The sequence below is a fragment of the Emys orbicularis genome, chromosome 10 (genome assembly GCF_028017835.1).
Source record: "Emys orbicularis isolate rEmyOrb1 chromosome 10, rEmyOrb1.hap1, whole genome shotgun sequence".
Taxonomy (NCBI): domain Eukaryota; kingdom Metazoa; phylum Chordata; order Testudines; family Emydidae; genus Emys; species Emys orbicularis.
In genome coordinates this window covers 70,815,453-70,843,131 of record NC_088692.1, presented here as the reverse complement: position 1 = coordinate 70,843,131, position 27,679 = coordinate 70,815,453, and the positions used below count along the sequence as shown (strand labels likewise).

Genomic DNA, 27,679 nt, shown 5'->3' with positions numbered 1-27,679 from the left:
AAAATGGAGGCGAGGAACTCCAGCCAGCAATTGTATCTGCATGTTCAATAAAAGCAGCAAAGAGTCCTGTGGCACCTTATAGACTAACAGACGTATTGGAGCATGAGCTTTCGTGGGTGAATACCCACTTTGTCGGATGTATTCACCCACGAAAGCTCATGCTCCAATACGTCTGTTAGTCTATAAGGTGCCACAGGACTCTTTCTTGCTTTTACAGATCCAGACTAACACGGCTACCCCTCTGATACTTGACATGCATGTTCAATGAGTTTAAAGGTGAGATGGGTATAGCCGTTATGATGGGAGTGACTGAAACATGTTTATATTGTGAGGGGAAAGAATCAGAGGCAAGTCAGAGGTTAAGGACAAGGGAGGGGCTGAGACTGAGTATGAGAAAGATCAGTAAATGGGATGGGACAAGTGGAGGAGAAGAGCAGACAGGAAACATCTACATCTATGACATGGGGGGAGGAGGAGGGGAGATGTCATGATGTATTTTGCTAAGACTCTTGGAAGAAATTGGCAAGATTCTCTGTGGAGAGAGACATGGGGAAGGGGAGGGGTTGAGGAGGGAGTCAAAGGTGGTTTTTGTCTTTTTTTTATTACTGTACAGTATTTCAGTAAAAGTAAAACTAATTGCCCTCCTGATGTCTCTTGTTTCTTATCTTGAATTAATTTCCTCATACTTAAGTATCTGTTTGTTCCTCAGTTTTAGTGTCTATCTCTCTTCTGCTGTATACCTTCCCTATACAGTAACTCCTCACTTAAATTGTCCCGGTTAACGTTGTTTCATTGTTACATTGCTGATCAATTAGGAAACATGCTTTAAGGTTGTGCAATGCTCCCTTATAACGTTGTTTGGCAGCCGCCTGCTTTGTCCACTGCTTGCAGAAAGAGCAGCCCGTGGGAGCTAGCTGGTGGGGGCTTGGAACCAGGGTGGACCAGCAGCCCCTCATCAGCGCCCAGCTCCCCTAAGTTCCCTGTGAGGCAACTGCCCAGCAGGCTATCAATTGCCGGCAGTTCAGCTGTCCCTCCCCCCACTGCCATGTGCTGCTCCTGCCCTCTGCCTTGGAGCTGCTCCTGGGAGCCTCCTGCTTGCTGGGCGGGGGGAAGAGAGAGAGGGAGGCTTATGTCAGGGTGTCCCCCTCCCCCTGCTCCTGCACCCCGCTTATCCCTTCTCCATATAGAGCAGGGTGGGGACACAACAGGGCCCAGGATGGAGAGAGCTTGCTGGCCGCAGCTGCTGTCTCAACTTACTGATATACTTAAAAAGACAATGTACTTAGAGTGGGGTCAGTGTACTTAAAGGGGCAATGCGCATCTCTCTCTCTCCCAAACACAGGGTGTGTGTCTCTGTCTCTGTCTGCCATGCTGTCTCCCCTCCCTCCATTCGTGCTGCCTTGTAGAGTGTGAGGCTACATTAACAACAATGTGTTAACCCTTGAGGGCTCAGCCGAATGCTAGTTCATCATTTAGCAGTAAGGCATTCCCTGGGAAATATCCCACCCTCTTCCACCCTCTAACTTCACCACCTCAACCAAGCTTCACAATCATCATTGCTGTGTACAGTATTAAATGGTTTGTTTAAAACTTATACTGTGTGTGTGTGTGTGTGTAGATAGATAGATAGATATAGTTAGTTTTTTGTCCGGTGAAAAAAATTTCCCTGGAACCTAACCTCCCCTATTTACATTAATTCCTATGGAGAAATTGGATTCGCTTAACATCGTTTTGCTTAAAGTCGCATTTTTCAGGAACATAACTACAGCATTAAGCGAGGAGTTACTGTACTGTTTTCTTCTCCCTTCTCTTTAGTAAATCTGTCTTTTTAATCTGTTTTATTTCCTTTCTCTCCATTTTCCCCTCTTCCTCTTGAGTGTGCTTGCTGTTTTTGCCTTTTTCTCCCTTTGTCCTCCCCTTTCTTCCACCACTTCCTTTAATACAACTTTATCCTTTCTCAAACATCTGGCTGCTTTTTTCTTTTTTCTTTCTTCCTACCTTCATTGCATTAGCCCATATTTGCTAATGTAAACAGTCTAATGTAGCCTGCTAAAATCCAAGAACCTCCAGTGGATTTTGGATGAATGTTAGAGGATTTTGAATCCATAAATGTTTAAATGATGTAAGCTTTGAATTTACCTCTTTGTTCAATAATTATAAGGTTCAATAAGGGCAGTATCCTGAGAAGTGCTGAACAGATGAAAATCCTATCGTCCATTAAACAAAATGCAGTCTAGATATTTGGGACTTATGTAACTGGGCATATATACATATGTATCCTTCCTACACTAATGTAATTATTTTTCATTTTAAAAAGAGGCACCAGTTATCATAATTAGTCAAAATAAGAAAATATTAAGATACGAAACTTAAACAAATATGCACATTATTACAGCTGGTCCAATCTTTTATGATCAGCGTAATTGTGGGACATTAGTATTTCAGCAGAAACATAAATGTGCAACAGCAAATACTCTTTCAAGTTGATTTAGAAAATGGTAGATCTGTTTTCAAGAGTGCGTGTTGTAAAAGCCATGGAATAGCTGTCTTTTCAGGCATAGCTTTTTGTTCAGAGGCTTTTGTCTTCAAGCATTTAATCTTGAAGAGGTTATCTCATGTTGACTTTCTGCAGTCCATCATCTGTTTTGTGAGCTGGGTTGCTGTCAAGTTCAGAGAGACTTTTTCCCAAATATAGTTCTTCATATTGCGGTTGTTCTAACTGAGGACATTTTCTCTCATTGCAGACTGTTTTGTATTTCTTAAGGCAAGTGAGGCATTCTAGTGGTTAGTTGTAATTTGTTTTCTTCCGTGGATTTCCTGTCATGCACAAATGTAAAGTTTTCTTCACCCTTGGTCCAAGACTTTTGTTTTCCTTGCCTGTGTGCATCTGTGTTTGCCTTCACCACAGGTCATAAAATATACTTACCCAGCTGAGATGAAGCTGATTCTCAGTGGATGCCTGACGAAAACTAATCTACTATTCTTTAACTTAATTTGGTTTTACCATCATATTCAGGATCACAAGGTCACAATGTATTTATATATTTTTTTCTTCTAGAGCAACCGCGGGGGGCGTGCCTCAGGGCGGAGGGGGGGTGGGGAGCTGCCGCGGGGAGGGCGCCTCAGGGCGGGGGGGGGGTGGGGCGCTGCCGCAGGGCTCGGGGAGGGCGCAAGGTGGAAGTTTCGCCTAGGACGCGAAACATCCTTGCACCAGCCCTGGTGCACATGCATATCGTCAGTGCCTACATAAAAGTCCATCTGCTCACTCTGAATACATTTCTACCAAAATTCTGCTGCTCCACATTTTTCTTCTTCAGCTAATTCTTTGGGCTGGCAGAGGTGTGGAGAAGGCAGAAGATGGTGTCTCAAAGACTTGGGATATTTACTATCTAGCGTTCCAACCCATGGAATGCTAGGACCAGTAGTCATGCTCCTGTTTAATTTCTATGGGCCATAATCATCCCCTATGTGAAAAATCTCTAAGGAGTCTGAACAGTTGAAAGGCTAAGTTACAGATTTAGTTGCTGCAGCACATAAAAAAAAGTCTGTGAAATAGGTAGAGCTAAGGATCCGTGTTCCAATAACGGCAGTAGTGTTAGTGCTCTTAATAAATATGGTCTAATTTGCCAGGGTACCTATTGTATATTCACAACAATATAGATTAATATCTCAAGATACAGAAAATGGATTCAACATCCTTGGTTGTTGTAAACATACAACCTTTCACCAAGTGATATTTCATCTGCAGTGAAATTTCTTTGCACCACATTTTGTCAAGAATATTTTGTCTGGAACATATATCCCAGAGTAGTTTAAATGGGATTTTGACATGGGAATCTTAAATCCAGGGTCTGATGTGTATCCTACTGGAATTAAACATCACCCACAAAACCTATGACACAGATGTGATGTCTCACAACACTATCTCTGTATTCAATAAAAAGTCTATAACAACAGGTCAAGATGCCATGGACCCAACAGACTATATGTTGGAGATGGTGACACATTTTTTCAAGAAAGGAGGTGGCATAGTTTAAAGTTGTTGCTTCTTAGTAAGAAGCAAATATAAAAAAGTATTAAAAAGTGTGATTTGTATTTGTATGTTAGCAGTGAGATTTCAAGTGGGTCTTGATTTCGAAGATCTAACTGAAGATACAAAAAATATGTATATTTCATCAGCTGAAGAAATAAAGGAAGACGGTAAACGTAAAATGGATATGCCAAAAGAGTCCGAAACCATAAAAGAGGTTTGCTTTATACTAATTATAAAGTTATACACAATATGTAGTTTGTATTTCCATTCATTGCTTTTCTGAAAAACATTTTTCCTTTTTACTCTTCCTTCTGCCTTCTCTCGCAGAGGATTTAGGTCATGATGATCTACCCTCTTTCCCTCTGGAATCAGTTCCTGTAGCCAAGTCCACCTCCCTGTGCCCAAACTAAGTAAACAGGCTTGATGCATGAGGTTTTGCAGTGGTCAGAGTTGGGGAACAGAATCCTCCCCAGGCTGCTGCTGCTACTGCATCACACCACTCACATTAAGTGGGGGGATTTTCCACTTGGTCTATTTTGTGGATCCACTACAATATCCACCAAAACCCTCCAACACACTCCCTCAGAGGATGCCCTCTCTCACCTCCCAGTGCAGTATATATAATTCTAATGAACTTTGCTTCATCTTGTACACTGCACAACCCCACTGCTTCTACTTTCTTTGGGGCCTTTCACCCAAATGAAGAGATTGAGGCCAGGATTTGCCCCTACGAACTTAATGTGATGGTATTATATTTACCCCTGTGGCTTATGTAACTTTAGGGTCCTGACACTGGGGAATAAAGTCATAGTTTAGTTAGATAAGACATTTGCCTGAATCAATTATGTCATTGCAAATACACAAATAAAGAGCGATTGGGGAATCAGAACTGTAGGGAGATCTTTCATAAGCGATCAAAATAAAGGTGTATAAAATGCCTCTAGTCAAAAATTTTTACATCAAATTACATCAAACACCTAACCCCATATTTAGAAACCTAAATGAATGGGCTGATTTTCAGGAGTGCTGAGCATCCACAATCCCAACTGAAGTCAGTGTAAGAGCAACAATTCTGAAATGCAGTCCATTTGATCAGATGCCCACAAGTCCCTTTAGATGCCTAACTTGAGGTGCCCAAGTTTAAATATGTTGGCTGTTATTGTTTTTATTATTGTAATACACATTTCTAAGGCCTCAATCAGCATAGCATCTAGGAATTTGCAATACAGGCATTTAATAGTAGGTACCAATGAGAAAGCAGTTCTTGACCTCTCCCCCTCACTAATAAAGTTGGGTAGATGAAGAAGACCTGTGGGGGGGTGATCCTGAGTATTCAGCCAAGGTCATTCCAAACTCTGTTATTAGAACACTGCCTGCAGAAAGACGAGTCCTGCATCATACCCTGAAAGTATGGTAATTCAGATTCAACCTGATCTTTGGGGGGAGTAGTGAATTCCACAACTGGGTGCCTCCCATTGAAAACATCCTACCTACTGACTATGCAGGTTTGAACCTTGGTTGCCTCAGCTGTAACATCCCTGTCAATTGCAGCTGTTGCAATGGGGAAAGGAGTAACGAGTGTTTTTTCAGATAATCAGGCTTTAATTAATTCAGCACTGTAAGGAAGAGAACCAGTATTTTGAAGAGAACCATAGTTTCTGGGAAGACTTGGAGGGCGTACCAAAGTAGAGTGCATTGTAATAGTCCATATCTGGAGATGACAAATGAATGGATCACCAAGGCAATGTCAGAATCCAAGAAGTACAGGCATAATTTCCTGGCCAGCCAAATATTGAAAATACTCTATTCAATTTGTCCTCTGTTAGATGGGTAAGGAGTTGAATAAATAAATAGAGCTATCAGGAGTACTACTGTAAATTAGGAGTAATTCCATTCATGTCAATGGATTTATACCAGTTTAAAACTAGTGTAAGCAACATCTGAATCAGAATGTCATATTTTCCTGTGATATACATGGAAAATAAGAATAACCCAAGGAGATGCTTATTTAAAAACCAGAGGCAGTTATAGACTAAAACAATGTTTTTAAAAATATTAAACCAATAACAGTCTATTTAAAAGGTGGTTAAAATATGAAATATCAATAGCCACTGAATATATCATATGGTATTATTTAAACTCAATTTTACTGGGCCAAATCCCAAAATATGTGAGAGAAAATCACTTTTCCCATTTGCTCACCGTGTAAGCTGCACATTCTTATCCTAGAAGTTGCAAGATATTTCAGAGAAAAACCTAACCTCTTCCAAGGTGGCATTCAAGCAGCCAGCTACCATTCCATTATCAACTCTAACTGTCTGCTTTAGAGTAGGACCAGACCAGACTGAATTGCTAGAGGTCACTATCAACAGCCACACGTGTTGTAGCCATTTGAAGCATCAAGCAACATGAGCTGGACATGACAGACAAGTCTAAGAGGTTGTGGGTAACCCCACATTTTTCATGCAACACTGCTTTGCCAGAAGCCACCTTCCTCCTCCTTGCCACAAAGGAGCTTCTTGGCCTGAATTTCTGTCTCTGGTAAACAAAATACTGTAACTCCTAGCACAACCAGTCTGGAGCAAGTTAATTTTGTTTTTAAAGTTTTCAGTTTAAGCTCAGAACATTTTTAATTAATATCGTAATGATGAAAATCATAATAAATTCAATCTCCTTTTTCATGAGACCAAAAAAATAAATACATCCTTTTTTGCTATTTATACCTAAAGTAGAAACTTTTAAACATAAGCTTAGATTTTATTGGGTGAAATACTGGCAGCATGGACCAAATACCGTGGGGGGACCTCAAAATGCTATCAAGCGCAGCTGATACAATTGAAATTACCAAAAAAGTAGAGACTGTCACGCTCTGATATAGTTCTGCGTGGATGGGGCGGGGGCACTTCTTACTACTCCTCTCTCTGCAGGAAAAAGATGCTTGTGAAAAATCAGTTTACCTATGAAACATCTCCTTGCATATTGTTTCATAAATATACACACTGCATAAACATAGACCTAGGACCAGATTAAACTAGTTACATCTAGAACAACTTCAGTGAAATAGAAATGTGCTAGATTTGTGTTGGCAAAACAGATCAGAATCTGGCCCTTACACTACAGTCAAATCACTTACATAAAATATGGTTCTGACTGTCGTCAATGTATAACCAACCTTTTGTCTAGGTAACTAATATGTTCACTCTCTGTCACAAGACAACTTCAAGAAAAGCAATAAATAAAACAACAGAAGTTACTTACCATCCAGAAAAGGACACCTATGAAGGGTATAGTTGATGCATGAGAACACATTTAACCCTAAAAATAGTGATTTTACACTCTGAATGTCAGTCTCTTAATCTTGACTTCAGTTTTATTTCCATATGCTCATCAACTCTCAATATTCCTGAAAATAATTTATCTTTCTGACTGGCTCTTGCAGCTCTGTATCTTCCTGTCACCCTGGGAAGCAGTATAGAAGTGGCACTTTTCCAGCCTCTGCAGTGGCCAAATCCTTTAATGAAGCAAGAACATACCTGCACTGCACTGCTGATGCACATCAGCTCTTTCCAGCAATGAGTCTAGATCATAGCAAAAATTAATTTATTTTCTCTGGATTTAGACAGAAAATTCTAATTAAAAAAATAAAAAACCTTGACTTTTCACCAGTGTAATCTCTTAAAATAATTTTCCTATATACAGCTACATTTTTAAAAAAAACATGATTTAAAAATTGAAACCTGAAAAATAATGTTGCTATTGACACAGAATTTCAGTGGAAGAATGGAGGGAAAGGAAAAACATGAATGTATTACAATTGTAACAAGTAATATTTCAGTCCTGTCATGTCTTGGAAAATAACTACTGTATTTTCCTACTCAATATTATGCCAGATTTGTAATTTTTTTGCATAGCTTTATATTTGGCCTACAAAATCAAAGGGACACTTTCAACTTACATTTGGCACAAAATTAAATAAATTTCCCACCATTAAAAAATATCCCAGCGAAAACAGATGTTTTAAAAGAAATAGACATCTCTGCAGTGTCTGAAACCATTACATTGCAGCGCTGAGAACCTAAAAGTGGAAGTGATTATAAACAAAAGCAAAATTAGCTTCATTCTCCAAGCTGTGAAAAATACTGAAAAAGAAAGGGGATAAATCATATCAAGTCAATTGGAATTTAATGTTTTTTCACTTTTAATTATGGTATTATTAGTAATGTGGTTTTTAAAAAAAGTGTGTGTTTACATATAGGGTCAAATCCTTAGCTGGGGTAATTCATCCTAGCTCCAGGGAAGTCCTGCTGAATTGCACCAGCTGTGGATCTGGCCTTAAATTCCAGAAAAATGTTTTTCTTTAATCCCTTTCAGATAGTTTAAATTACAGCATCTGCTTAAAAATAAAATCAGACAAAAGTGCAGTTTTTTACCTAGTATTGTTACAAGTTACACTTAATATTACTTTGTCAAAAAAATTTAAAACTGTGTTCATGTCAGTCATTTCCTTTTGCTGACAAGTCCCAATGCCCGGGTTTATTCCACTTCCGTCTAATCTTTTTGTTCATCCCTCTTCCTCTCCATTTATAAAGTTCCTACTCACCTTAGTACATGAGTATCTTAGCTCTGCATTAGCATTAACAATAGCCAGATTGTGATCTCCCATAATAAGCATGAATATTGTGCAATATAGTTTGAAATGAAGTTCAGTAACCACAGGATAGTCATTTAACACACATATTGGTTTAAATTGAATATTCCTAATAGATTGCATTGATATAAAATATAATTAAAATGAGCTGGAGTTTACTGGCAGTTGTTGTTCATGTGCCTCAGGGGAAATTTCACCTCAAAGGACTTGATCTTGCTGTGATTGAAGTCTATGGGAGTTTTACTATTTTAAGTAAAGACGTGATACAGTCTCCTATAATACTGACAAGAAACACAAGTGCATTCCCGTGTTTTAGCACAGATGACTACCCCCAGTCTTCTATAGAGACAATAGTATCTGGTTATCCTGGGTTCACAATATGTAGCATATTAACTTTTTTATAATTAAGGATTTTTAGAATTTTTTTTTTCATTTCTCATCAAGGATATTTGATAATATGTAAATCCAAAATTCTATTTTGCTATATTATTATATTTGCAAGAAAATTAGTCCTATAATAATATGCTTAGCTGACCTTTATCCACTCTGTACAGTCCTGTTATATTGGCTCAGGTCCCGACTTCCAGCGTGTACTCTTCAGAATTGGTGGTCGAAGTCCTCTGGTCTCATATTATCTTAAGCTGCATGAAATCACTGATGGTGTCTCAAGCTCTTTGACTTACAAGGTGAATCGTACTGAAATTTGCAAGCTACCATATCCTTTTCTGCTGTAATCTGAGCTGTGTTTTTATAAACCATTCTTCTAAGCCTTTAACTAAAATAGTTTAATATAGCCAAAGGAAAAAAAAAAGTGAATGCATTTCTAAAGTCTACCCATGCATTTTGTTTTCTTTTTCCATTATGTTCAAGATAGTTGGACAGTTTTCTCTTCACTAGACTAAAACAGACCACAGTAATGCAGAATATCTCATCAAGCGGTTAGAGCAAAACAGAAAAATTTAGCAGATGTACAGCATAAAGATGGAATGTGATTGGTCCCTGATCCTGTTATCCCTTAACATAACATATTATTTAAAATGTCTACATGAAACTTCTCCATAACTTTTTGTCTTTTATATCCATATATCAGAGATAAGTCTGAACCAGAAACATAAATCCCAAACTTCCCAAATATTAGGGAAATTCATATCCGAATTCCAGCTTCACAGATCAACCTATTTCTATTTTCAGCTTGAACCAGAACCCTAGATCCAAACACCTCTAAATAAGTTCAGATTCAGATCTGAACCTGGATATGAACTGTGTGATCTGGACACATCTCTGGTATGGGCCTGCCTAAACCTTGGGAGATTGAATCTGTTGTGTTGTGGTGACTACAGTAATGTACCTATCACTTGTGTTTACATTTTAAACCAATGGGTTTGGGAACTGAGGGTTTATGAATTAATTTTGTTCTTTCTTACGTGTATAATTGTTTCCAGCTTGTCTGTTTTTGGTAGATTTAATGATTCTCTATAAAGATTAATACTTGAGTTCCCTCAGGCATTTTCTGATGTGAATTTTCATAGTTGGGATCTCCAGTGTACCAAAATGTTTCCACATGATAGATTGGGGGTTGGGGGGGGGACTGTTCTGCAACCGTTTGGCAGTTTATTTCATTTTTGGTAGGGATTTAAATATCAATCTTTATTTTAGTTACACTGGATCAGGATTTTTAGTATTAGAGATAGTGCTTTATAATTATTTACATAGTAGTTAATACAGTTTAACTGAAGTCACAGTTCATTTACACAGTACATTAATGCCAGTGGATATTATGGGCCTGATTCTTCTCTCTCTCCAGCTGTACTCCAATGTAATTCCAATTACTTCAGTATGTTAGGGGCCAGATTCTGACCTTCATTACATCAGTTTAAATCCTGAGCAACTCCACTGAGTATGGCAAGTTCTGCAATGACGTGTGGTATACTGGAAGATTCATTTATGTCCTTTTCCATTTTATAACTTACTATTTTTAATATTCTTTGAGGTTTCCCTTATTTTCTTGAAATATGCAAGACGCAAGTTAGTAATGTTGTTATTAAGCTGACTAATGGGATAAGTTCAGTCTTTTTGTGAAAGCTGGTTATGGGAGGTTAGGCTAAAAATATTGCTAAGTTGTTCTTCAGATTGTGAGCAGAGGTCCCCAAAAATAAATTATCTGCCTTGTGTATGGGTGTGCTGAATGCAGACGCTTCCCCTTGAGTGCACCCACACTGGGCAGCCGTCATTTGTCCCTTTATATATAAAGATTAAATAGGCAAATTAACCCATAGGTGGTTCATACATCAGCTTTTGTAGCAACTTTCATTGTAATACACAATGTTCATGATCTTGATTTTAAAAAATGTTCAGATTTTCTCTCTGAAAAGTATGAATTGTAAGGTTTTATTACAGTCTCACTTTCTAAATGCTGGAAACACTATATAGCCCACATCCAAGACATCCCTAAAAAACAAGATGTTGATGTTTTTCATAGCTTGATTTAATAGCTTCGTGACGTTGCATCCCATAAAGCTTTATGGAAATAGGCTTATGAATGTAAATATGACATAACTGGAATATGTTTTATGCCGTGTAACATATCTTTGCAAAGGTTATGTTCTACTGAATATATTCATCCTATTTGTATGCATGTATCATTTTTAAATTCTAAGTTATGAATACTGGCTGTGTACTTGTTTGTTTTTAAGTAGCCTTAGTAAGGCATTTGGTCAGCTTCTTTAGAAAGGAATTTGCAAGTTAAGTGTCCAATCAAGAAACACTTAACGGACAATGGATCTTGGAAGACTCCAATCCACATAAGAAGTCTACTTGAGGACATTCAAGATAGCATGTGAACAGTGGCTGCCACCTGTAAAATTCTGAGTGATGCATGGACATGTGACTTGCCTATGTGACTCCAAAACTCCATCTTGTAGCTGGGATTCTACATGGAGGGGAGGAAGGGGGGACCACCCACAAGAGAAAGTCTATTTAAGTCCCCTCCATTTTGTCTTCAGCTGGCTCAAGAGATAGCCTCTCCACCCCCAAAGGATACCTGAAAGAAACTGGAACAAAGAACAGTAACCACGGGGGTGTGAGTGATTGCTGGACCCAGTCTAGAAGAAGGCTAGTCTGTAAAAGAAGCTTACTGGAACATCTGAGCGTGAGATTTCATCTGTAATCATTGTCTTACTGCAGTGTTTCCCAAACTTGGGATGCCGCTTGTGTAGGGAAAGCCCCTGGCGGGCCGGGCAGGTTTGTTTACCTGCTGCGTCTGCAGGTCCGGCCGATCGCGGCTCCCAGTGGCCGTGGTTCGCTGCTCCAGGCCAATGGGAGCTGCTGGAAGCGGCGTGGGCCGAGGGACATACTGGCCGCCGCTTCCAGCAGCTCCCATTGGCCTGGAGCACCGAACCGCGGCCAGTGGGAGTCGTGATCGGCCGAACCTGCGGACGCGGCAGGTAAACAAACCGGCCTGGCCCGCCAGGGGCTTTCCCTACACAAGCGGCATCCCAAGTTTGGGAAACACTCTCTTACTGTATTAGGTGTAGACTTGCGTGTTTTATTTTATTTTGCTTGGTAATTCCCTTTGTTCTGTCTGTTATTACTTGGAACAACTTAATTCCTACTTTTTGTATTTAATAAAATCACTTTTTTACGTATTAATTAACCCAGAGTATGTATTAATACCTGGGGGGGGCAAACAGCTGTGTATATCTCTCTATCAGTGTTATAGAGGGCGAACAATTTATGAGTTTATCCTGTATAAGCGTTATACAGGGTAAAACGGATTTATTTGGGGTTTGGACCCCATTGGGAGCTGGGCATCTGAGTGTTGGGGACAGAAACACTTCTTAAGCTGTTTTCAGTTAAGCCTGCAGCTTCTGAGGGACGTTGTTCAGACCTTGGTCTGGGTTTGTAGCAGGCTAGCGTGTCTGGCTCAAACAGACAAGGTTCTGGAGTCCCAAGCTGGCAGGGAAAGCGGGTTAGAAGTAGTCTCAGCACATCAGTTGGCAGTCCCAAAGGGGGTTTTATGATCCAATTCGTCACAAGCTTAAAACCATCTATTCATTTCACAGCTAAAACAGAACAAGATGGATGGTCTTTCATGCTTTAAATAATGAGCAGGAGGCAGCTCATGAAGACATGTTAAGAAAAATCTAAAAAACCCTAAAACATGGACAAATAACTACATTTAAGTGCACCACTCAGATCCTGACGCAGCACGGAACATCATAAAATAACTCAAGTGCACAATTTTGGCCGCAGACTTAGAGCATCTTTGGAGAAGAATGCTTACTCCCTTTATCATTAATGGCACTTGTTACAAAGTCATAATTTACAAGAAAAAGGAACTCCTTATCTCCAGAAAATATATGTAGGAACTAAAGACAGCCTCCATTGAACATACAAAGCAAATAAGAGGAGATGCCATAAAATCAGAGTTCAAAATATCATCCTTCTCACTAAATACTTCCTAGACATAGAAATGCGAAGTACAAAAGTCCATTCTGGAAACACTAAAACTATGAAAACCAGTCCAGTAGTTGGCACTTTCAAAGATAAATAAAAACATCAGGCAACAACTGGTGTTCTAATTTCATTTAGGAAATACAAAACCACCTACACTGGTGGAGGAAAAAGTATCTCATTAGTGGAGCTAAAACAAACCATTGAATTTCAAACTTTGTAAAAACCAAACCCTTTAGGCTTGTTTGGCAGAGCTCACAAACTCACTGCCACTTTGTTAATGATGAAATAAAAAATGTACTTAACTACCATCAAGCTTCATCACTCAGATTGCTACAAGAAGTTAATGATGCTTTCACAAGATCCTTCTGCCATCAACTACAGTGGCTCTAAATATGATTTTCTTGCTGTATGTGGGCAGCCGAAGGAGGAAGAACAAAAAGAGGGTCTGGAAAGAATGAACTGAGGTGAGACTGCTATTTTAATTTAATGCTAACAGCTACATTTTATAGATCCCACAACTCATTACGTCATTCTATGATGGAAATCCGCTAACAAACTAGCTAGTATCGAGTAAAGGACACAGGTTATAGAATCCATCTAATAATGTGAAGCCTACTCAGTGACAATTGACTATACAATAGCTTATCTTTTGCAAACTTGTATAAGGAATTTGGGTGACAGAAGAACAAAATCTGGTGGGATCTTCTGTAGCAGAGCACATGGGGGCAGATAAGCAATTATTTAAAACTATTTTGTCATCTCTCTGAAGAAAAGTAGGGTGGGATCCACAAAGGAATTTAGGCATTGCGACGCTGAGTGTTGTGGTGCCTAGAAAATCACAGGAACAACACTGCAATCCATAAAGCCTGAGTTAGGGACCTAGGCTCCCTATATAATAAATAGGGAGAGAGAGGTGCCTTAGAATGTGAGCCACAAAACCAGCATGGTAGGTCGGGCGCCACCTCAGTTACCCAATGGGACATACTGACTAGAGGACTGTGTACTAAGCCCTGCCCCTCACACAGAGACAGGCACCTAAGTCTGGGTTGCAGGGAGGCACTCATGTCACTTGTGATCCAGCAACTGGGGAAAGATACGTGTTCAGCTGCCTAAGTCACGGGTCAGTCTGAAACAAAACAGCCAGGGGAGAGGAAGGCCCTCTGTTGTAACCTTCAGCCTCATCGATAGGATACTCAGCCAGCATGTTGGAGCTCCCTTGGTTCACACCCCCCCCTCTTCCTGATGAGGAGAAGGGATTTGAATAGGGATCTGCCGAGACTCTCATAAGAGTTCTAACCACTAAGCTATGAAATACTCTAATGTGGCATGTCCTCAATTTCTCCTATTGAAGTTGTTCCACTTTAATTACATAATTTAATAATGACGTCTTAATTGGGCCAATGAAAGAGATTGAATGCCTCTATAGTCTAGTGATTAGGGCACTCACTTGAGAGGTAGCCGATCCCTGTTCAAATCCTTTCTTCCTCCTCAGTAGGAAGAGGGACTCAAACCAGGCAGGGGGTCTCCCACATCAGAGGTGAGTACCTTATCCACGAGACTGACAGTTTTAAGGGGGAGTCCCCTCCCCACTCAAGCTGTTTGACGTGAACTTGCCTCAGGGGCCTGATCTGATAGATGCCCTATCAGCAAACCTACCGGATCAGGCACCTTCACACAACTTAGGTGGCCAAATGGCTCTTTCCCAGTTTGTGAATTGCCCAGGACCTTACACAGAAGACAGGCGCCCAGATACCTGGAGTGAAGCTGCAGAGCGCATACTCCAGAGGCAAAAATGTCAGGGCTGAGTGAGTTTAGGCCCCTACAGGGTTCGGAAGCAATTGAACAGCAGTTTTGTATTTCACAGTGGTGCCTACAAAATGTGACTTAGATGCCTACCCAGGGGACTTAGGTGCCTAATTACCTTTGTGGATTGCACCTGTAGTCACTCCATCTACCCGAGCTAGAGTCCACAGTTGTATGAATAGTACCCCATGGTCAAAGGTCAAGAAGACAGCTGACAGACCTAAGAGAGTGAACCTGGATACCGAGATTATCAACTATCAACCAGCAAGATCAATACAGTTTCTATACTACATCCAGTCCAAAAAAACAAATTGACTGGAATCAAGGAAATCTGAACACTCTGAATATTGAAACAGGCCAATAACTGAAGAGTTTGTCAGCATCAAGATTTTTTTCTTTATTTATTTGGAGTGAGGTTGTAGTAACTGCTTCTTTCAAAGAAGCTGGCATCTTGCTTCCCTGCTGGGAAGTACTGAAAATCAGCTTCAACAGTGGCCCATCACCTCCCCACAGGGCCGGCTCTAGGATTTTTGCCGCCCAAAGCAAAAACAATTTTGGCTGCCCCCCCCCCGTTTTTTAATTACCCCCACCCCCGGCCCCGCCTCAACTCCGCCCCTTCCCCAAATCCCCAGCCCTGCCTCCTCCCCCCAGGCTCTCAAGCCTGGGAGGGAGGGGGAGCAGCGGCGCGCGAAACAACTGTTTCGCGCGCCGCGGCCGCTCGGGATCTCCCCCTCCCTCCCAGGTTTGAGAGCCTGGGAGGGAGGGGGAGACTCCGAGTGGCCGCGGCGCGGGCGCTGCTTCTCCCCCTCCCTGAGAGCCTGGGAGGGAGGGCGAGTAGCGGCGCGCGAGCAGCAGCGGAGGTGAGCTAGGGCGGCCGGGGCACATTTTTAGGGGCGGCATTCTGGCGTCGGCCATGCCGCCCCTAAAAATGTGCCGCCCCAAGCACCAGCTTGTTTTGCTGGTGCCTAGAGCCGGCCCTGTCTCCCCATTAGCCTTTTCTGAGTTACAGATCTTCAGATACATCTGTTTACCTCCACCAAGAAACAAAGCCCTGGCCAGGACATTAGTCCACAACCTTTCACTCTGTCAGCTGGGCCTGTGAGAAGAAGGAACTAAAGAAAAGGGTTTTGAAAACTCATCATCTGTTCTGCTGTTGACATAGTTGATTTCCTCCATAAAGAATTATACAGGAATTTAGTTGAAAATACCCTCAGGGTTCAGGCTTTTGCCATAAAAGATTTTAAAAGCAATGTAATCGTATTTTTCTTGGTCTTCAGCCCCCCCCCCCCATTAAGTTCCTTGAGGTCATAGTTAATAATCTGGCTTAGATCAAGTATATGGCTCTACTATGTAGCCTTCACTTAATTTTAAGGAAGTTCTGTAAATCCTTACTAGAGTCCCTTGATTCAGATACATTTTATTTCCTATTTTTTAGTGTGGTTGTTAACTCAGCTATGGAAGTAAGGGAGTTGGGGTTAGGTTCTGTAGAATTTCAAAAAGACTCGTAGCCTGTACAGTTCCTATTTCTTCTCAAAAATGGCTGTCTAAATTCCTCTTCAAGAATGCGTTTTTCTCACCCAGTTCTGCCTAAATTCTTCAGAGAGAAGCCATCATATAACTTGCATATAAGGAACACTAGACTGTGATCATTTTGCATTTTTTATTTATATATTTGTTTGAATCTTTAAAAAAAAAATCAGATTCCATAAACACATCTCAATATTCTATAGGAAGGGGGGAAACAAGGGTTACAAGAAAGGAAAATAATGAAAGATTCTAATCACACATATTCAGTTAGGGGAAAGGAAAAGAGTTCTCCAACAATTAATCAGTACAATTTGCTCAAATATCAATTATAGATTGAATTAATGAAAAAAATCACAAAAAAATTAAAAGCAGCATAACGAACAAAATTAAAAATGTTTGTCACCCAAGACCAAAAAAAAGTTAACTCATTAACGAACATATCTAAAAAGATCACTTAGGGCACCTGGAAGTAGCTCTACAGTGAAAACAAATGAACTTCATTAGATTAATCAGGCAAAGAGGAAGTCTTTACTAATACCTTCAGTGGAAACTGCACTACAACTTGTATCCAAATCTGCTTCAGGATCCCTTGATTAACTAATTTGAAGTCAAGAAACCATTTGTTTTGATCATTGTCAAAGAAGATTTTTAATTCCCATCCAAAATCACACCCAATTTGGCTGGAAAGAAGACAGGTGCTTGGGCACCAATGTGTTCCAGCTGTAAGTAACTTTTGTATTGAATTATTTGTGTCTGATGTGCCAAGATCATCATCGGAGAGAAGGTACATTTCTTTTTTATCTCTTCAATATTAATACATATTGTCTCCTAGGTATTAATTCTCCTGGCAAAGATCAATTCATCACGAATTTTGAGAAAGTTAAATAATCTGATTTAATTTGGGGGTGCAGTAGAAATTTTTTTGCCTGTTATCTGAGATTCTTTCCAATTTAAAATCTAATCAATAAACCCAATGAGCATTTGACGCATCTCATTTGTTGCTTCTACACAAGGCCGTCTCTGGCTTTTTTGCCGCCCCAGGCAAAAAAGCCTCCCGCTGCCCCCCAGGTGGGGAGCGCGGCAGGGGAGGGCGGCGAGCCCGCCCGGGGCCCCGCTCTCCCCGACCGGCCGGAGCGCCGGGAGGAGGGCGGCGAGCCTGGCTGCGGGCCCGCTCTCCCCGGTAGCAGGAGCGCCGGGGGGAGGGCGGCGAGCCTGCCACGGGCCCCGCTCTTCCCGACCGGCCGGAGCGCGGGGAGGAGGGCGGCGAGCCCGCCGCAGCTCCACTCTCCCCGGCGGCCGGAGCGCCGCGAGGAGGGCGGCGAGCCCGGCCGCGGGCCCGCTCTCCCCGGCGGCAGGAGCGCCGGGGGGAGGGCGGCGAGCCCGCCCCGGCTCCGCTGTCCCCGGTGGCAGGAGCACTGGGGGGAGGGCGGAGAGCCCGGCCGGGGCCCCGCTCTCCCCGACCGGCCGGAGCGCCGGGAGGAGGGCGGAGAGCCCGGCCGGGGCCCCGCTCTCCCCGACCGGCCGGAGCGCCGGGAGGAGGGCGGAGAGCCCTGCCGCGGCTCCGCTCTCCCCGGCCGGCCGGAGCGCCGTGGGAGGGCGGCGAGCCCAGTCGCGGCCCCGCTCTCGGGCCTGAGCGCCGCCCCCCTCCAGGTGCTGCCCCAAGCACCTGCTTGGTAGGCTGGTGCCTGGAGCCGGCCCTGCTTCTACATCAACCACCAATTCTTAAATACCGAGTAATCTCAAGGTTTTACTTTTAATTTCCATAACATTTTAATGATTAAGGAGAACACTTTATTGATAAATGAATCTGAAAGGTGGTTAATACTTTCAGCCTCACTTGATAATATTTTTACTCTCATTTTGCACTTTTCTCAGTAGGAATCTTGCACTGCGAGGAACTGAGTGCCAGGAACTGAAGATGAAATCCTGGCTCCACTGAAGTCAATGGCAAAACTCCCATTGACATCAAGGAGGCCAGGATTTCACCCCAAGTGAGACAACGTTCATCTGCTGATTTTACTGCTAAAGCATTGGAGCAGACCTCAGGAATCTTTCCAATGGCTTGGACTGAAGCTTTCTTTTTTCCTTCTATCTTGGCATTTTTCTGTACTTAAGACTTAGACACTGAAGTAAAACCAAGGAACAAATCTCTGCAGAAGCAGCAAGTCTAACAAAAACTATCAATCAGTTTAGAGTGAAACAGCGATTCAGACCATTAGGGCCAGATTCATGCTGAGTAATAAAGTCCCACTGAAATAAATGAGACCGGGAAGGTGTTGAGTAGTATTCAGTGTGAATAGGGGTGGCAGAATCTGTCCCTTTGTAAATAAGGAGCTCATCATGGGAGGTACTGATGTCAGTGGCAGGATCAAGCCCTACAACAGGTTCTCAAACTGGGGGTCACGACCCCTAAAGGGGTTGCAAAGTTATTATGTGGAGGTTGCGAGTAAATGCCTCCCAGCAAGCTAGCAAGTCTGCTGTGAAAAGTGCTATTAACAAACATCATTTAAAAATAGTGTTAAATTAAAAACACTTTTTAAAATATTTATACAGGGGTCTCACTCAGAGGCTTGCTGTGCAAAAGGGGTTTGAGAATCACCGCCCTACAACATGGAGGAGAGCAATGCTTCCACCAGCTTCCTGGCAGCTGTCATCTTATTGCTGTGAACCAGGTTGATTAACAGAGGTGAAGGCCAAGGATAAACTGAAGACTATGAAGATTTCCTTGCATTTTTATGAACAGACCCTCTCCAGCAGTGTAATTTCAGTTTTTTCCATTGTTAAGTAACAGTTTAAAATCCACGCAGAAATCCACAGGAAGGTCAATCAGACTATCCTTTAGAAGTGCAGGTTTCATGGAACATGAAGATCATTACCTGAAAATTATTCTTTGACATGATACCAGAAATAGGGGGCATATATTAAGGGATTAGATCCAGGGTAGGGATAATTTTTTGTCTTTGTGTTATTGGTAATGGAATGTCAAAAGGAGAAAAGCTAAAACGAAAGAGCTGAGAATACAGGGTTGTGACAGGATAACTGGTTGTCTCTGTCTGCCTGACAACCACAAGCACACAGAATATCCATCAGTCTGGTTTAGTGTAATTAGGTCACAGAGCACAATTTCCAATTAAAATATCACCTTTCCTTTGGCATAGTTTTTTATATTGCGCCATCCTACCATTAACCAGTCCTGCAACTGTCTTGAAATAAACTTTTATTATGTAATTGAACATTCCACATGCTTAGTTTACAGTGTGAATAATGCTGAACCATAACAGTCTGCTTTTGTGGGTTCTTATTTCTCAATAGGAATCCTTTCTACAGTTCATTTCACTTAATTGTCTGATGATGCATATATTTCATATCTGTAAACTGATCATTCAATACTAGTCATAACAGTTACAGTTCAATTATTGTAGTATCTTTTTTTAGAACAACACAGATCTGAACTGAATGTTGTTTTGGGGGGTAACTTTGTTTGATTTTGTCCTTCTGTAAATTTGATTGGGATATATAGCATACCAATTAACTTCCCAAAATGTCTGAAAATAGAAATCTTTTCACTTGACTGCAATTGTAGCACGCCAGTTGCTCCAACTTATCAAGAAGTTATTAAAGAGACACGAAGGCTCAGAAGGAAATTCCGGGAGGATTATACTGTGTAAGTTTAAAGCAGTTTTTAAAATACATGTGGGCATTAGAGTGATACCAGTCCGGGTACTAACCCTTTCCTCAGATGGTATGTAAATAATTACTATCTATTGGATTGCCATATATACTAAATGTCAAAAATACAGCTTTGATTACCTCCTCCCCGCATTGAAGTAAATGGCAAAACTCCCCTTGATTCCAAAGTGGAACAAGAGCAGGCCCCACGTGCACAAGATATGAAACCAGTGAATACTGTGCTGGAGAAGTGCTTGTCAATAGGATTAAGATAATACAGAGTATTAATATGGCACCAGGCAATGCTGCTGCAGTTAAAAGTCTGGCAGTATCTTTACTATCAATCCTTTTGGAAAGATTTAGATCTCCTCTATTGCACAGTAGGATTAAACTCACTCTGCAGCCATTGAATATTACATTCATAGCCATTATATTAAGATAAAAACCATCCATCGTACTGCATCAATAACTATAACGCACACTAAAGGATGCGTTACCACTGCTCAAGTTCTCTGCTATTTTTTAAAAAACAAGCTACTTTAAATATGTACATTGAATTCTTTTAGCTTAAAAAGGGTAGAAAATATTTTGTCCCTTGAGTCAGAAAAAACGCTGATTTAAATAAACACAATTCTGGAAAGACTTCCTTGTTTTAAACATGTTCGCTGCATATACAGGAGTCTGAGCTGTGCTAGAAACTCACATACACACTGAGGTTTTCTTCATGCTTTCTGGGTAGTAGCTGCTTCTCTAGATGTTTGTATAGCACTTTGGGGATGTTTAGTTTTACTATTACTGTTATGCAGAGATTTCTTCACAGGTAAGGCAACAGGATGGACCTATAACATGTATAACTTTCCCCTTCTTTGTGGTCCCTCTCCTCACTGCCCATATTTCAATAATTAACAGAGCTCAATGCTTTCTTATAACCATAAAAGCCCAACGTATTGTCAGTTTTTATTTCTAACCCTTAATGTTCGCATAGTTTGTTTCTGCTGTTTCTTTGATCGCTGGAGAAGTTTTAAAATACCAACCATAAAGTTTCATCAACTTCTCCTTTAAATAACAAATAAAAGTTAAAAATTCCCTTTTCTCATATTTTCAGTGACTGCATAAAATGCTGGAGTACATTTCTTATGTGTGCAAGTTGGGTAATTTGGAATTCCCATTGAAAGCAGTTAAATAATTTTATGTACTCAATTTTGGTTTTGCAGATTTCAGAATAAGTGTAGAGAAGACATTTCAGAAATAGAAAAGCAGAGAAAAGAAATTAACCAGAAGTTTAGAAGGTTTGCTTTAACCATTTTACAACATTTGAGGGTTTTCCCTAAGAAGTAATGAGTTTAATATGCAGCAAGGGAAATTTAGCTTAGATATTAGGAAAACCTTTCCATGAGGGTAGTTAAGCTATTCAATAGCTCTTCAATCTCCAATGATGGGGATTCCACAAGGGAGGCTGTGGAATCCCCATTATTGGAGGTTTTTAAGAACAGGTTGGACAAACACCTGTCAGGGATGGTCTATGTTTACTTGGTCCCGCCTCAGTGCATGAGGGCCGGACTTCCAGGTCCCTTCCAGCCCTATATGTCTATGATTCTATGATTATTTCATTGATAAAGATATCTGTTAACAGACTTACTGACAGCCCAACTATGAAACTTATTGCAGCTTGATGAACGGTGAAAACTGACCTCCACATATTTGGGGACATTCAGAAACTACAAAAAATGTCATGCCCAACTTCAACTAAAATGTTGCTGATGCAAAAAAATCCTTTATTCTGTTCCTAGACTGACAGAGAGCACCTCCAAGAATCCTTCTGAACTAAGGCTGAGCGCAGATATGTTAATGCATGAACTGGTATGTAATTATAATAATGCAGTAATAAAAACAGTCTCTCCAGTCTCCTTCCAAATCTCAAAAATATGATCCAGATTTTCTTATGACTTGGGCAAACATAATGCACACCTAAGCCATTAGAAAAGCAGGCCTGTGAATGGTACAGTGCATAATATGCTATGGTGGCTGTTATGTACTTATAAAGGAAAATAAATAATAACTGATTTACACCCAAGGTTTCTGGCAACATGGTAATAAATGAGATCGGAGAAAAGTAATTTGGAAACTAAATGCCAAATTATTCTTTCTTGGAGATCTCTGAGTTTATCTTGCCATTTCTGGAAGATCCCTGCCTGCCTTGTTTGCAGGTCTGGCTGAAAATCTGCACATTTGCTACACATTAACAGCATATAACCCATATATAAGCTCATATAAGCAGTCATAGAGGAGGTCTATTTTAAGCTTAGAACCTTTCTGAGGAATTCTGCTTCTCTCCCTACTCTTATCCACATCCCTCATTGCCCTCCTTCCCCCTACCAACCAGATCCCTCTAACTCATCTCCCCACAATCCCATCGTTCTGTTCTTCTCCAGCTGCCCTGACTTAAACCTTTGTCTTTCTTCCTCTGAGAACCGTCAGCTTATTTCTCTGATCCCTCAGTGTTCTGTTTGTTTCTGACACCCCAAGAGCAGAAGTCTCCACCTTTAATGTTACCCTTACATGTTCCCAGTGAGACTCCTCTGTGTTGGCCTCTTGGTTCAAATCTGGCACCCCTCCTTCACTGGGTCAGAAGCATCCCAGGACTCACAACTCACCCGGGTAATACTGCATCTCTTCTGAGAGATGTCTATTTGAACGCAGATTTTTGTAGTCAAACTTGCGTAGCTCTAGAGATATACACAGGGACAAATCTTGCTTGGTCCATCAAGGCTGCATGGGTCCTGCCACCAGAAAACCTCTGAGGTTCCACTACACAGGGCAGGGAGCAAGAATGTTGCATACTACAGAGCAGAATTTCCTAGAGACTCCTTCCTCACCACTATAAGGGATGGGTAGACTAGGCTGGAGCCACTAAGCATTTATCCTGGGGGGGAGAGGAAGCATGATTGCAGATGCTCCATTATTAATTATTACTGTTGCAGCCCTGAGGCTGCCAACAGTATCTGCAAGTCCAGCTCTCACCCCCACCCCCTCCTCCCAGGGAGGCCAACCCTCCACCAAACCCATTTACTTTGGTTTGGCACTGGTGAGAGGATCATTTCCTCAATGAGCAGTCAAAGAATAACAGAAATTAAGTTCTATCCATAGTCAATGGGCAACTTTCAATTATTTGTAGCTTTTTCATTTGTGAGCCAAATTTCTGCAAACACATAAAAAGATTAAAATTAATTTGTTATTGAGTTGTCTGACCACCATAAAGTCTGCTTGGCTATTTGGTAGTTTAGGGGAAATATCTTTTTCATGATGCACAACTCAAAAATAGTAGAACATATTTTGTTAAAACCCAAAATGTCATTGTTGGGCTAAAACCAAGCAAGAGAAATTTTAGCCCCGAAGGAAAATGTTTGAGAAAGTAGAAGAGAGGAGTCAGACTCGAGTAGCTCTTTCAGCCTTTATGATAGCTATGATGCCACTCACTCTGGCCAAGAAACCAGGAAGCCTTTCACTCAGCTTCCTCAGGATTTGGAAAGAGTTGGCAGTTGTCTCAAATGTTGTAAAAATACTGTGCTAACTGCATTCTAAATAGTAGCAACAATAAACTCAGACTACTTAACACAATGGGGCCCTAATCCCTGACTGAGGTCTAGAGGTGCTACTCTAATATTACACTGCAAAAATAATAGCATATATTTTCCTCATTGAGAATCCTACAAAAGTTTCAATGTTCAGCAAAACATTTGCAATTCCCTTAACAGTTCAATTTGCGTCTTTGTTTTCCACAGGAATTCGCAACATGGGACAAGAAACCATCCAGTAGTGGAAGAAGTGAGTAAACCCCAACATTAAAGCAACCCCCTGAAATTAGTGGTTGAATATTATCTCATTTGGGTTTATAAAGTGAAATAGCTCTCTATTCAATTTGCACTTTCTTTTTTTTTTTTTTTTTTTAACTGATATAAAGGTAAGAAAAAAACGCTTGCTTAAGAAAAGTATTCCTCTTTATTTGAATTGTCTGCTTTGTTCCGTTTTTCAAAAGAATACATTTTAGCAAATCACCTTTACATTGCATAATCCAGAGAGAAATAAGTATTTAGGCTGCTTTTCATTGGAAGGATATTTTTAGTATGGAAAAATGCATTATAAAGCCTAAGAAACCTCTTCTAATTGTTTCTTCAGAAATGTATCTTGATAATAGCAACTGCTCATTATAATACAAAACAGAAAAGGGATTAATTTACTGTGGCATAGGAAGTCCTGCCAGTTCCCAAATGCCCTACATAGTTTCTTTGAAACTTTTACATTCTTTAGGCCTCAAGAAAAACCAAAGCTCCACCTCCAGGTTTGGTAGCAAACAGACTATTCTTCTCCAGAGCTAACCTTTGGTCATTGCTTTTGTAATAAGCCTCTTTCACATTTGTTAGGAAGGTACTCAGCTTGTCAGAAGGCACCATTGACACAGTGCAGCCGCCCCATCCTGCTCCAGTCAAGCGTGACCCGATGGCCCCAGACTGCCTACAATAATAATAATAACAATAAAAAATTGAGTGCACTATATCAAAGTAGATCATTTGTCATATCTAAACTGCCTACAGAGCACAGTGAATGTGGGACGCATTTATTTCTCATTTTCAAAACTACATGGCACACTTGGTCTTATGAGATATTTGAATTCTATTTGCATTGAATGTTTTGGACAACTTAAATTCTGCAAATTTAATTTGGCAACTTAAATTTTGAAATATAGTTATTTCCATCAAGTGCAAAAATAAGCCTCTCTCAGAATGTTTAAAGACTTTGAAATAGCTGAGGTGAATAAAGTAGTAGAAGGGCATTAGTTAGCAATAGTCTTAAAACACCAGAAATTAAGACAGGAGGACATCACAAAAATTAAGGAAAGTTCATGCACTAATTGCCCAGGGTCTGTTCATATAAGACATTTTCAAATTTGGCAGTGACAGCACACTATACATTTCTGCTGTTCCAGTATAGACATAACATGTTCTGAAGATTCAGGGCTTCTTCAGGACTAGTCACAGTGCTAGTAAGGAAAAAGGAGTACTGCAAAATTAAAAAAAAAAGTTAGACTAAGAGTCCCATCACTCAGCCATCTGGTCTGCCTTAAAAACAAAAATTAAGAGCCAGAATCTGACCTTGGTTACACTGGTTTAGAATCATAGAAGATTATGGATGGAAGAGCCCTCAGGAGGTCATCCAGTCCAACCCCCTGCTCAAAGCAGGACCAACACCAACTAAATCATCCCAGCCAGGGCTTTGTCAAACTGGGCCTTAAAAACCTCTACGGATGGAGATTCCACCACCTCCCTAGGTAACCCATTCCAGTGCTTCACCACCCTCCTAGTGAAATAGTGTTTCCTAATATCCAGCCTAGACCTCCCTCACTGCAACTTGAGACCATTGCTCCTTGTTCTGTCATCTGCCACCACTGAGAACAGCCTAGCTCCATCCTTTTTGGAACCCCCCTTCAGGTAGTTGAAGCTGTTTGATTTGAGTGGATTTACAACAGTGCAGCTGAGATCAGAATCTGGTCCTACGTGTGCACCTTCTGTCCTTCATGTGACAAAATACCACACTAGTTTGTCTTTTCAGACTAGTAATGGTTGTTTTCTATTATTCCATTTGTTGTTTTTCATACCAACATAGAAAGACCTTTGTTGTTTTATTACAATTTATTTCTAAATATTTTTAAAGAGAAAAATTCCCACATAGGGAAGCCAATGGGGAGTCACAACTGCAAACAAATGACATTTCTTTGCTTGCTCCTTCTGCTGAAAGATCCAAGGTACAAGCCACTCCCAGAGCCAGGATACTGGTCCATTGGCAAATCCTATGATCCTAATCTGCAAGACTCAAACCAAATCTAATTGGAATTCAGAAAAATTCTTCATTCCATTTTGTAAATTCATTTTCTTGCATATTTGCATTGCCTGGCTCCAGCCAAATCCAGAAGGAGCAGGACAACACCATGAGAAGGTTTCCTCTGGCTGGGTCAAAAATGCCACAAAAACAGGATGAACTAGAAAACTCACCAGAGGATCCATTGTCATGAAGTTTCCAACCCACTGTCCAGATCAAATAATTTTGATATGCTTCTAATATCTAGACATTGGGAGATTCTCTTCATTGACAACCACAGTCTAGGGCTGATGAAATTGGGCATGATGTTAATGATATAATAGTGAATGAGGACTAATTTTGAATACCGGTAATTTGTGATACCGCCTCACATGTAGTACTTATGTTAAACCAGTGCTTTTCAGTCTTTTTTCATTTGCGGACCCCTAAAAAAATTTCAAATGAAGGTGTGGACCCCTTTGGATCCCTAGCAGTCTGCAGACCACAGGTTGAAAACCACTGTGTTAAATGAATGTTTCAAGGTGCTAGGATAGTACTTGCTCAGGCCCTGATTGAGGAAGGCAGCTACACATGTGGTTCACTAGACATGTGCTTAAATGAAATTAATGCTTAAGTGCTTTTCTGAATCCATGACCTACTCTATGTGTGTGTTTAATAGAGGGGCTCTATCCTACATACTGACTCAATTATCTGTTCATTCTTTATTTCCAATCTTTATTTTATTTCTTTGCAATTTTATAAAAAAAAAATTGTATGCTGCTCTTTTTCTCAGCTGTTTTTATTCTCTGATCCACAGAAGCAACCTCTCAAATCAAGCAGGATCCAATCCAGCTTCATGTGAAATCAATGGAAAGATTCCCCTTGCCTTCATAGGGTTCAATCCAGTTCTCTAAATCAACTGCTCAAATTCACTTGGGATGCAACCTAGTTTTTAAGTGTTGTATTGCAGATACAGTGTTGGCTTTGTATTGTGGAATGCCATTTAAGTATCTTCAGATTTATTCTGAATCATTTGATTTAATAATTCTCTGTGGTCACATCCTATGATTTGCTGTTATACTTAGTCATTTTAAAAATGTAATAAAAGATCATTTAAAAAGAAACGAGTTGTGTGTTAGAGCTGAAGCTACTGTGCTTCAAAATAATGTGGGCAACATTTTCAAACTTGGATGCTAAGATTAGGCACCTAGCTAAATCTCTAGGTACCTCACAAATGGCTCGGTGTCAGAGGTGAGCACCAGTCGCTCCCACAGATGTCACTGGAAATTGTTGGTGCTCAGCACCTCTGAAATTTAGGCTCCTTATTTAAGTGTATCCTCTTGTAAATAATATCTCTCTAGCTGTCAGAGGCAAGGCTGACAACACCTAATTTAATAGCACACATGCCACCAAGAAATGGAGAATAGGGGGTAGCAAGAAAATTATCCACAGTGGTTTAGGGACTCGAGGTTTTCAAAAGCTCCAAAGGGATTTAGGAGCCCTAGTCCAATTGACTTTCAATGCCCCTAAATCTCTTAAGTGCTTTTGAAAATCTCTCCCTTTTTTATTTGCTCCATCTGCTTTAAGCAACTAACAGGAAAAACAGCCATTTACAGAAAGTACAAGTCTACGCTCTCTGCAAAAATAGTTGACTAACTAGTGGCTAAACTTTTCAGTGCTCCAAACCATAG

The 27,679-nt window shown here is 40.7% G+C and overlaps 2 protein-coding genes across 2 annotated transcripts in view; one reads left to right on the top strand and one right to left on the bottom strand.

The window, feature by feature from the left end:
• FAM227B (family with sequence similarity 227 member B) overlaps positions 1 to 26,882 on the top strand; it is a 169,251-nt gene extending 142,369 nt beyond the window's left edge. The window contains exons 11-17 of the mRNA XM_065412142.1: positions 4,108 to 4,247; positions 9,236 to 9,396; positions 20,053 to 20,130; positions 21,350 to 21,424; positions 21,926 to 21,995; positions 23,918 to 23,960; positions 26,806 to 26,882. Coding sequence (XP_065268214.1) covers positions 4,108 to 4,247; positions 9,236 to 9,396; positions 20,053 to 20,130; positions 21,350 to 21,424; positions 21,926 to 21,995; positions 23,918 to 23,960; positions 26,806 to 26,882 — 644 coding nt within the window. The remainder of the gene's footprint in view (positions 1 to 4,107; positions 4,248 to 9,235; positions 9,397 to 20,052; positions 20,131 to 21,349; positions 21,425 to 21,925; positions 21,996 to 23,917; positions 23,961 to 26,805) is intronic.
• Positions 24,259 to 27,679, bottom strand: part of GALK2 (galactokinase 2) — a 71,355-nt gene continuing 67,934 nt past the window's right edge. Inside the window, exon 10 of the mRNA XM_065412144.1 lies at positions 24,259 to 24,647. Coding sequence (XP_065268216.1) covers positions 24,440 to 24,647 — 208 coding nt within the window. The 3' untranslated portion in view covers positions 24,259 to 24,439. The remainder of the gene's footprint in view (positions 24,648 to 27,679) is intronic.